This window comes from Halichoeres trimaculatus, unplaced genomic scaffold (genome assembly GCF_033239565.1).
Source record: "Halichoeres trimaculatus isolate MK-OKI-2021-1 unplaced genomic scaffold, fHalTri1.1 fHalTri1_scaffold_12, whole genome shotgun sequence".
Lineage (NCBI taxonomy): Eukaryota > Metazoa > Chordata > Actinopteri > Labriformes > Labridae > Halichoeres > Halichoeres trimaculatus.
The window spans coordinates 31,079,096-31,091,107 of NW_027437190.1; the positions used below are offsets into that span (position 1 = coordinate 31,079,096).

Below are 12,012 nucleotides of genomic sequence, written 5' to 3' on the forward strand. Positions count from 1 at the left end.
GAGACGAGCTGCACCACTTTTTGGGACCCTTTCGTAGAGGTGTCAGATTCAGACTGAACTGATCCGCTCTCAGAAGGTGGAGCTACAACACTGCAGACCGTTGATTGGTCAAAAGAATCGTCACTTACCCCGACAGTGGCTGCATTTCTCCTAGCGACACACAGTCTTCTCTGATACAAAGCTTGATTGCACTTTGTATCAAAGAGCTACATGCCATTCACAGAGAGGACGAAATGCTGCATGTCTTCCATCGTTGCTCTTTGTTTACTGTGTCATTTTTTTCTTCTTCGTTGGATTTATTAGCGGGGTAAACTGTGTCGCCCCACTACAGCGTCACGCTATTGTTTAACAGCTGTGGCTTTCAGCATCTGGCTACACCAAACCGTACTGAACCGAGCCGGAACAGCTTGGTGGAAACTCAGCTTTTGTTACCCTCTATGGAAAGAAACTTTTTACAGTACTTTTATGGTGCTCGACTTTGGGCAGAACCCCAACTCATTTCCTAAATGTGTGAAGAGGGATTATTTGTTTATCAACAACGCCGGATGCGCATGCAACTTGGGTGCAGAAGCACTGCAGAGGGGGGAGCGGAGGAGTTAACCACCAAAAAACAGATTGTTAAACTAAATATCATCACTCTGACGGATGTTACCAGCTCCCAAGTTTGTGAAATAGCATTGAGTGGACAGAAGAGATCAGCAAGTGGCAATTTAAAAACACAACTGTCACTCGATGCTCATGACTGCATTATCCGTGGACACTTACCAGACTGTGACAGACCAGGACGTAAACATGTGTCAATAAATCAGAAACACTCCCAGACCAAAAGAGCACACAGACCCGCAGACGTCGCTTGTGTTTCAGTGTAAAGTGTGACCTCGGCCGTTAATCACTGATACTGTTGCCTGAGAGTCACCAGTTAGCATGGTCGCTGTTGACTCGAAAACACCGGTTGCTCTGTGACGGTCAAAACATGATAGAAGTTGCCTCTGTTGTACAGTATCGTTTCTAAAAACTGACCACAGATCAACGGTACATTTTTATGCTTATAACAGGTTAAATTTAGTGTTTAAGAAACGCTAACTCGTCTGAATGAATGGAGCTAAACGCTGCTTCTGGGGTCAAGATACGTGTGCAGCTTCATGATGACGTAAACTGATAATCCCTCTATAGGCTTACATAAAGTTCTACTATGGAGGATATAACAGATAATTCTCTTGTGCTCTTTATTTAAAAAAAATGGCACAAAGCACTGGACAAGAAAAACACTAATGCCCAACACTGCTCAGAAGTGCAGCGTTGTTTTTTTCCATCACAGTGGAAGCAGGTAGCCGGAAGTCACCAGGCTGAAAGAGACTCAATGGCGCACAATTTTTAAAAGCAACACGTTTGATAGGGATTTTAAGGTGATTCAGATCGGTTAAATTGAAATCCATTTTGTTGCAGAATACATTTTTTTTGAAAGGGGAAAAAACTTTAAAGAGTTAATGTCCTTGCTTGTAAAAGTTACGATTAACAGCAAAACAAGCTGGAGTTGGTTAAATGAATTTCTCTCAAGGCATATTTGAGTTATTGTTTTTTACTACTTCTCATTAGTGAAACACAAAATAATAAACTATGCAACTCCACTGTCTTCCTTCTGGCAACTTTTGTTTCATCAAACTCATAATCAGATCTGGACTCAGTATCGACAGATATCCCACACTGAAACATCAGGTTTTGAGATCAGGGTTCACAAATACTGATAGAGTGTTAAATATTGGGTTTAATGTGTTAATGCTGGCAGCCTTAGTTATATATAACCCCAGAGAACTAAAAGTTTGTCGAACCAACTTTTAACCACAAAGTTTTTGTAAAGTATTTGTAAGTTATACTCCGCAGTTTCATTCCTACCCCAAAAGGTTTTGAGAATGACATTTATGTGCAGGAAACATAACCTCAATTTGAGAGCTGTTATAGATGTTGACTCAGGATGACATTTAATTTTAACATTTCACTTCTTCCTCCTGTCTTTCCACTTTTCTTTCATATCTTTCTCCTCTTCGCTCCTCGCCGTCTCCTTCTTCCTCTCCGACCTGCAGGTTTGGCAATAAAGAGGAGTACATGTGTTTCATGAATGAGTTTTTAGGGATGGAGTGGGCCTCCATGCAGCAGTTCCTGTATGAGATCTCCAACCTGGACAGCGTCAGCAATGCAGGTGGCTTTGAGGGATACATCGACCTCGGCAGGGAGCTGTCCATACTGCACAGTCTCCTCTGGGAGGTCATGGCTCAGCTCAGCAAGGTACACATGGGACATTATTCATGCACTTTACTGCAGTTATTTTACAATTTCTCTATGGTAATTTTTTCTGTCCTTTATTAATGTAGGTTTTTCTCGTAGAAAACATTAAGACACATGTTTTCCCTTCTATTGTTCATATTTTTCAATAGTTTTTTTTTTTACCAATTATATCTTAATTATTTGCACATCCTGTTTATTTCAGTTAATTATTTCCTGATTTATTTTTTTTCAATTGAATTTGTTTTAACTTTGCAAAACAGGGTTTGAATTATTGTTCACCTAAAGTAGTTAGGTTAAAAACAAAAATAATTACACAAATACTAACAAGGAAAGATTTTGTAAAAAAAAAAGAAGTGAACCTTTGAAAACACAAGTTTCTGAGTTTTTCACTTTTGCATCAAAAAACATTTTTTAACATTTATTTTTTAACATTATTTATTTATTGTTTATATGATTTATTTATTTATTTATTTTTATTTATTTATTATTTATTGTTTATTTATAATAATTATAGTTAATTTTCACATTACTATTATTTATTTATTTATTTTTTTGTGTTTAATTAATTTTTTCACTTATTCATTTATTTTTGGTTAATATTGTTATGTATTTGTTGATATTATTATTATTATTATTTTAAGGGACAGTGCATATCAAGGAACATTTTACTTCAGCCTCTAGGAAAATTTGCCAGAATTAGCAAAAATGCTATTTTTTTTTCTTTTTCTTTTTTTTTTTAAAATATTCTTGTTATTATTACACTTCTTTTTTATTCCTTAGTCCTTTTCTAACAAATTAGCCAAACTTTGACTGAGTCGCAGATGTTTTGAAGGGACTAAATTCTTGTTTTGTCAAATGGAAATTTAAATTCTGACTAGCAGACTAGTTTAAAGGCAAGAAAAGCACCCTGAAAACACACAAACACAAACACACAATTAAGCACAGAGGCCTAAATATTGCATCACTTAGTCAATTTTGCTAAATTGGTTTGCCAGGCACAGCTAAGGTCAGCAGAGCTAGCACCACCAGCCTTTGGTCCTCTTTGCAGGTTAAAAAGACGGCAAATTAAATCCCTGACAAGAGTTAGAGTTCATTAAGATAAACCAATGATTCTCCAGCCTGATTTTTAACAATTCAGCTTAAAAACACAGAACTATCCCTTTAACATCCTCTTGTTTGTGCTGCTTCGATTGAGTGGTTGTATGCCAGAACTTTATCTACATTTTCCAGATCCAAATGCTGCCAAACAGCGGTGTGATACCGAGATGATATCTGTCACCTGTGCTTGTTTACATCTGGGTAGTAGATGATAGCATTATGACAGTAGCTGTTAACTGGAGCAACAGCTCAGGCTCATAGCAAGTAGCTTCATCTTAGTCTCAACATATGACTGATATTTTAAGCCTACGATGACTGAAATAATAACAATTCATCAGACTGACTCAGAATTCTGGTGCCAACTAGCGATGGTGACAACGTTTAATTGGTCAACTCAATGATTGAATGTTCACTAAATGTGTCATAGCAGGTTTTAATTTTAACACCCTGTTTCCTTGTTTCCTCACCTCAAATGGAATTTTAAGTGATTAATCAGGCTTTCGATGCAGAAGTGGACATTTGGCATCTTAATGAAAGCCTTTCCTCTTAAAGTACATCTCAATCTGATGCAAAGCTTGGTTTCTTTTTCCTCCTGCCTGCAGGACGCCATCATCAAACTGGGTCCTTTGCCTCGCCTCCTGAACGACATCAGTATGGCCTTGCGTAACCCTCACCTCCAGAGGCAGCCCAGCCATCAGACAGACAGGGTGACGGAGAGACAGACGAGCAGGCTGCTGTCACGGCCGAGCTTCAACAGGGGGATCTCATCCGAGTTCCAAAATCTGCTGTCGAGGGATCCGAATGGGTACGGCTCCTCCACGCACCACATTTCAATGTCAAATCTTAGACTTTGCTGCAGTTTTTCTCCATCTCACTCCCTCCTCGTCTCCAGCTCTATAGATATCACTCGCTTGCCTTCCCCCACGTCCACTGGAGGGGTCATACCATCCCGCTCCCAGATGAGTTTTCAGGACCGCGACCACCCTCATCGAGCGTCCTCCAAAGACATGTTTTATGTCTCCCGCCCTCCCCTGGCCCGCTCCAGCCCGGCGTACTGCACGAGCAGCTCGGACATCACAGAACCCGACCCTAAGGTGAGTCCTATCACACTGACCTCGGGAATAATCATCCCATCCACTAGGTTTATCTCTTTCAACGTGAGGTTAGTATGACGTGCATGCTGGTCATACTTAATACAATCTGCCATCGTGTGATCGAGGCTGTAGTTTATCATGACATCTGCTTTTTTTCCACTGATTCACCACGCAACTCATCCTAGCGGTATTTCCTGGGAAATACTTTGAGGCATTCCGATATCCAGGCCTCGCGGTAAAAACACCTGCACCACCCTCACCCATGTCATCCGTGGCCACCTAACATACATAATAACAGGGGGCGCTCTAGCCCTTCATATCCCTTATAATCTAGGTGCTCAGTGTCAATAAAAGCGTATCTATGATGGACCTCCAGGATTCCCGAATGAACAGCGTGTCTAACCTGCAGTCGGTGGAAATGCTCAACTCCTCCCAGGCCTCCATCGCCGGCATGGGCAGCTTCGGAGGGCTGAGCAGCGGAGGCGGTGGCGGCCTGGGGTCGGGCCTGAGCAGCCAGCTGCGGGCCGGTGGGAGGTTGTCAGCTGGCTCTGGCGGCTCCAGCATGTCCGGTGGCCTCCGGCTGAGCCAGCTGAGCCAGATGGGCACCACCACCGACTCGCTATCCCAGCAGCAGCAACAGCAGGCCGCCGCCATGCGCTACCCGCTTTCCTTCCAGAATCCCCTCTTTCATCTGGCGACCGCTGACGGGCCTCAACAACAGCTCCACCACCAGCACAGCCGAGCCCAGCCGCCAGCGCCCCTGCTCCTCACCCCAGACCACGAGCCGTCTCACCAGACCTACATGCCACAGTTCGCCCACGGGGGGTTCTCACGCAGTGAGGACCTGTCCACCCTCAGGACCAGGGACGGTCACCTGGGACAACCCAGCATCATCCACTCACACAGCTACAGCGACGACTACAGCAGGGCTGAATACGGACGCAGGCAGATGTCCATGCATGTGCAGGTACCTGTACGATCACAGTTCTCCCATGACATCTTAAAGCCACTATGTCTGGATTTATATCAACCCACAAAACCACTGTAATAGCTGTGTTTTTTTCGTGTTTCGTTCATTAGAAACGAAAATATTGAGAAATTATATCACAAAAAGCTTATTTGAACTTTTTAGGTTACAGAGCAGTATGAAGCCAGAAAATTTGTTTTCTTTTATTGACTGAAAAAAAAACTTTTGTCAATTACTTCCATTCACAACGGTAGTTATATTGATAAATTCCTCATTTATATTTATTTTTCAATATTTTGGGGGGCTTTTCTGTTGTATACATCAATTAAAAAGTGCATATTACCCAGTTTTATATTGTTAAACAAACAAGAACACATCTTTCAATGTGATGAGAGTTCAATCCAATGTTTTGAAAGCAAGTTATCTTAAAATTAAAATAAATAAATAAATAAATGATAAATAAATAAATAAATAAATAAATAAATGATAAATAAATAAATGATAAATAAATAAATAAATAAATAAATAAATAAATAAATAAATAAATAAATAGATAAATAAATAAATAAATGAAACTAAAATAAAAAAAGATAATAAAAGCAAATAAAATCCTATGAAAAAGTAAAAAAAAAAAGAAAGGATGAGGAAACAGTCTTAAAATTACTCTCAACAACTTGCTTTATAGGACATATATTACATCAATCTTTAAGAGAGGAAATATAATATAAAAATTATAATACGGGGCCCAATTTTTTTTTTAATGACCTGAACAACCTTTTAATACTACACATAATTTGTTCTAATTAGAGGAAGGACATTGGGTCTTTTAGCCAAGAATTTTTAGATGGCGGATTTTAATCCTTCTATTGTAGAAGGATGTGATTTTGATGAATCCCAAGAAAAAAAACGATGAGCAGACTTTATTTTTTTACTTTTTTTTTTACTTTACATGTCCGTTCACTATCTTCTTCAAATGTGATGTAACTGGATCTCCGTGGGTTCGTGACTGTTGGTTCAACAAAATAATCAACAGATTCAGGCCTTAGGAAGTCTTCTATGTCCCTGTTCGTTGAATCCAGACTGATGTAAAATCTAACTCATAGTGGCTTTAACCATTTTCTCCCAATGTGTAATTTTCTACAAATGGAAAATGGATCATGTGTTATGCAAACCATTGAACTATTGACCTGAAGAACCATAACTAAGCTAAGATATGTATCCATGTGACATGCCAAAGCTGCATTCAGACAATCAAAAGCACCCTTTCATTAAACTGAATAACCCCATTCGATGCATCCAGGTTGACTCTGCAAAGCTTCAGCAGAAATCAAAGAGTCGTCTGCAAAAAAGTTGAACCTGGCTCAACTTTTGCTGCAAACCTAATCCCATTTCATTAAGAATTATGATGTTAGCTGATTAAATGTTAAGTTGATTTTTTAAGATTTAATGTTGTATTTGAGGTTAAACTTGTGATTACACTGCAAAAAAATGAAATCTCATTAAGTGTTTTGTCTTATTTTAAGTAAAAAATGACATTTTTTAGATTCAATGGCCCTCATTTATCAAATGTGCGTACACATGAAAAATGGGTGTAAACAAGCAATTCAGACCTCATTTTTGTCTTTAAACAACTTAAAACAACATTTTTCTTGACAGGCCTGGTGAATGTGGCTGATATTAAAGATCCCATATTCTGCTCCTTTTCTGCAGTTTAATCTGGATCATTGATGTCGTCATGAAATGGTAGTAACATGTTTTGGTCCAAAAAGCCAATAAATCAAGCACAGCAGCATTGTTTCCAGGCTCTCATAGCCCCTCTGTTCAGAACGCTCTGATTTAGTGGGCGTGGCCTTCATATGTAAATGAGCCACCGCTGATACCGCCCCGCTCTTCCACGTCACTGAGAGCGGCGCCATGAGCTCTGAGTGCACAATGTTTAGAAAACAGCGAAGCTTGTTTACCATACCATTACAGGCTAAAACAACAGGCTAACTGCAGCTAAAGTTAGCATCCCAAAGCTAACACAGAGACAGGGGGGACACTGAGGAAAAGCTCTTCCATCTGCTCCACAGCACACAGCATTTAAAATACTCACATTTCTAGGGTCCCAGGTTTGTTGGTGGATGGTTGGTAATGCGTCTGGATTCAGGACCAGTCTATTGGCTAGCCCTCTGTTGGACTGTCCAAAGTTGGAAAAGCAGTCAGCTGTGAAGTGACTTGCACACACATGCACAGTTTTACTGAGTGTAGCTGGAACATTTCCTTGAGAAATGAACTCTAGACACTTAGTCTTGTCTTCTTCTGAGATGGGAAGCTTGTGCATGGAACTATGTGGCTGTTTACAGCCAAAAACAGAGCAGTGATGGCTCTTCAACTTTGGCATTCTCTTACCAGCTTCTGGAGATATTTCTTTCCAGCAGCTGGAAGAGGAGTGGGCGGGGAGGAGGTTTTGGGGTATCTGCTCCGGTGGACCACTCAGGTCAGACTTGCTCCTGATTGGTCCAAAAAGGGAATCGCTGACGTCAGCAAATCCCTAAAATCCAAACAGCTCGTTTAAGGTCAGGATTTAACATTCACAAGCTCTACTAAGTACAGGTTTTGCCAGTAAATATCACATTTTGTGGGCTGGGAGGAAAGCCAAAGACCCACAAATTTCACTAATAGACCTAATGAAGTGATTTTTGCATAATATGGGACCTTTAAGTCTAAAAAGACATTTTCTACTTAAAATAAGACAAAAACTATTGATAAGACTTTAGTTTTTTACAGTGTAGCGAAATATGAAAAAAGTGTTGGAAGGCGTTTTCTTTTCTGAGAAGCTATCAATCATTTTACAGTTGATCAAACTAAATTTCCTGACATTTAATAAGATCACCCCCTTCTTTACTGCCGTGTTAATATTTTATAAAGCAGTATAGTTTCAGTTTTAATCCCTGATATGTTGCAGTAAGAAAGAAATGTATACTGTCTTATCATTCACATCTTCTGTTCCTAAGGATAACCTCCAACAGCAACAGCTGATGGGCATGGCCTCCCAGACAGGAACTTCCCACTCCTCCCTAGCCACCACCCCGCCCACCACAGTCCAACCCGTACGACAGAGCTCTGTCGCCCCGCCCCCCTCCCAGCGCGTGAAGTCTCAGACCTCCCATCAGCTCTCGGTCAGCGCGGCCGCCGCACCTGCTGCTCCAGCGAAAACACGACCGCAGAGCGGGAACCTCCTCCAGTCACCCGAGTCGGCCTACGGCGGCAGGCAGCACGGGTCCCGGCAGCTGTCCGTCAAAGACAACACCGCCCCGGGTCTGCCCCACCAGCAGAGCTCTGTCAGGGAGAGTGGGAGTCCACAGGGAACCACCAGTCAGAGCACTCAACAGTCCCCACAGCAGTCTCAGCCACCACAGCAGCACCTGCTCAAACCCACCATGGCCAAACAGGTAAACCAGCTCAGGAGGAAAGAAAACGTCCCTGTAGTTTTGATTGGCAAAGTTTTGTTCTTGTTTTTCATGACGGCGCTCTAGTTTGTAACTGTAACTCCAAAGTGTGTGATTTATCTCTTGCAGTACATGTCTTTGTTGTGTTTGTGGCTCCAACTCTGAGGAGGTTTTTCCTCTTATGAAACGGACTCTGATCCACTCATTAACTCCTGTCCTCATATTCAGTCTTCCAACCTTTTTCCCCAGGCCGCCCAGTCTCCATCCACCCTCAATCCCCCGACCCCAGCCAACGAGCGCACCGTGGCCTGGGTCTCCAACATGCCTCACCTGTCGGCCGACATCGAAAGCTCGCGGATCGACCGTGAGGAGTTTAAACTGAAGGAGTACTCAAAGAGCATGGATGAGTCACGCATGGACAGGGTGGGTACAGCTTTTGTTGAAGATCTCCTCTTTTGATGAAGAACCTCAGGAACTTTGAGTCATGTCGATGGTTGCCGAGCAGATGGCTCTCAGATATCTGAAGTTCAGACGCTTCAAAAAGTGTGGGAAACAACGTCCGTCAGCCAAGTGCTAATAAATCTTTTTAAGTGTTTCATCTTCATCAGCTTTTATGCAACATCCTCTCCAACCTGGAGTGTTTGGAGGTGGTGTTCAGCTTTTCAATGTCTTTAAAGTTTACGAACTGAGGAAACAGGGCGTTAATACACAAACCCTGATAAAACCCTCTGATGACTGAGTCTTTGGGGTTAATATTTAGGCTTGATTTGAAACAGTTTTTGTTAATAACATTAAATATCCTTGCATGCAGTAAAAATGGCAAAACAATGCATATTTAGTTTATTATAAAAAACATTACTTTTTTAATTTGATTACATTTTAGTTGATTATGAATAAAAGTTGAGTGAAGTTTCTTGAACAGTTATTACCTTTCTATTTTACAAATTATACTTTTTAGCTTAAAAGAACAGGTTTTAGGCTTAACTGATTGCAGTTTTCAAATTTTCTAGTTGATAAATTTTCAAACTTCAGAGATAATTTTTTGAACATCAGGGATCAAAGTTTTTGAACTATGCTGAATGAAGATTTTGTACTTTACGGATCAAAATTTTTAAATTTTTCCTCTTTTTTTGGCATTTGAAGTTCCAATTTTTTTTTTTTTTACTTTACAGATAATATTTTTGGACTTTGAAAATTAAAGTGTTTGAATGGTGATTTTCAAGCTTTACAAGTTTTTGTTTAAAAAAAAAAGAAGCTTTTTTAGGTTTTAAATTTAACAGATTAGACTCTTGGACTTTACAGATTATATTTTTTCATTTTTCTAGAATATAGCTTTCAAACTTTAGAGATAAAATTTTTTTGAAACCTATATATTTAAGATTTTATTTATTTTATTGTACAGATTCTAAATTTTGTAGGTAAATTCTGTTATTTTTTATTTTTTGGTTGAATGTGCAAATTATTGTATTTGAATGTGATGGATTTTAGTTTTCTAAATTCTCAGATATTAGATTTTTAACTTTATAAAGTATACTTTTTGAATTTTACAGATGAAAGTTTTTTTTTTTAATTCTTAATTTTCACTCCCAAGATTATAGTTTTGAAACTCACAGATTATAGTTTAAGCTTCACTGAATATGGTTCTTAAATTTTACAGATTATAGTTATCAAACTTTGAGGATCATAGATTTTGAGCTTTAGCACTTAAACATTTTTCTAATTTTTACAGATCATAGTTACCCATTCTACTTTTTAAACTTTGCATATTGTTTTTGAAATTCCAGATTATAGCTTTCAGACATTAGACATAGGGGTGCACCGATCACAATTTTTTGGCCGAGCACTGATCTCTAAAAAGCCTGACCTACTGATACCAATTTTTATTTTTTATAACTGACAGCATATACCTTCAATGTTCCAATCTTATTTTATTGAAATTAGTTGAACAGTACCTGTGCAAAACAATAAAATCTTTATGTTTCATCTTAAACAGCCAATAAAGTGTCCTGAGTTTTAGGTCTCAGAGCAAAACGCCACAAAGGCTGGCTGTCAGACCTTCCTGGAGGTATACAATATCAGTTTCATATGTAAGGATGGGCCGATCACTGATCCCCCAAAATTAAGGAATCAGACATTGATCGATTGATCTGCCAGCTGTTCAATTGGTGCATGTCTAATTAGAAATCATGATTTTCAACCTAACATCAAATTTGAACTTTACAGATTGTTGTTTTCGAATTTCACAGGTTATAGCTTTTGAAGGAGGCTGTGCCATCAGTGTATGAATGGGTGAATGTGACATGTTGAGTTTAATCTTTGTCCGTTTACCATCTGTCTCCGCCTCAGGTACGGGAGTACGAGGAGGAGATAAACTCCCTGAAGGAACGCCTGGTGATGTCCCACAAGAAGCTTGAGGAGTACGAGCGCAGGCTCCTCACACAGGAGCAGCAGACCAATAAGATCCTCCTACAGTACCAGAACCGACTGGAGGATAGTGAGAGGAGGCTACGGCAACAGCAAGTGGAGAAAGACTCCCAAATTAAAGGAATAATTAGCAGGTAAATGGAGTCTGTTGTTGGGATGGAGGGCAAACCACAGCTAAGACGTCATGTGCTCTTTTTGTAGGGAGGCCTTTGGCCGGCCACAGACTTAACTTTCACTCATTATGACGTCTTTGCTGGATAGACTCTGTGAGTTTTCCTCTGACCTTTGTGGAAAAGTGGCATATTCTCTTTGGTACATATAGCTTCAGATGCAGTGTCACACTTCTTGGGAATGAGCAGAAGGAAAAATGGCTCGTTGTATTCAACTTTAGCACATCTTGTGCTCTTTGACAGGACTGAGTCATGGACTTGAACCAGTGATGTTTCATATATTGCATACTGAAAATAACTCTATTTACTGGGCTTGTTATGTAGAAGAGAATATTGGAGTGTAGGAGGTTGTTTCAGTTTATTAAGCACTGCAGCCCTGGGAGAACGGCAGGTATCTGTGCTGCATATTGAAAGCCAAAGCTGCAGACGTGAACTGAGTGACAAATGGGAAGAGATATGATTATAAAGAAGACACAGATCTATATTATCTAAGATGAGCATAGAGGGTACAGTATGTCCCCAGGGTGGTTGGCTCTTTTTTTAAC

The 12,012-nt window shown here is 40.0% G+C and overlaps 1 protein-coding gene across 7 annotated transcripts in view; it reads left to right on the forward strand.

The window, feature by feature from the left end:
* Positions 1-12,012, forward strand: part of syngap1b (synaptic Ras GTPase activating protein 1b) — a 249,653-nt gene that overhangs the window by 207,596 nt on the left and 30,045 nt on the right. For 5 of the 7 annotated variants that reach the window (XM_074683101.1, XM_074683105.1, XM_074683100.1 and 2 more), the window contains 7 exons: positions 2,082-2,283; positions 3,984-4,186; positions 4,274-4,475; positions 4,852-5,442; positions 8,439-8,876; positions 9,123-9,296; positions 11,220-11,431. In XM_074683101.1, the coding sequence (XP_074539202.1) occupies positions 2,082-2,283; positions 3,984-4,186; positions 4,274-4,475; positions 4,852-5,442; positions 8,439-8,876; positions 9,123-9,296; positions 11,220-11,431 (2,022 nt within the window). The remainder of the gene's footprint in view (positions 1-2,081; positions 2,284-3,983; positions 4,187-4,273; positions 4,476-4,851; positions 5,443-8,438; positions 8,877-9,122; positions 9,297-11,219; positions 11,432-12,012) is intronic. The other 2 variants (XM_074683099.1, XM_074683102.1) reach the window with 2 other exon arrangements.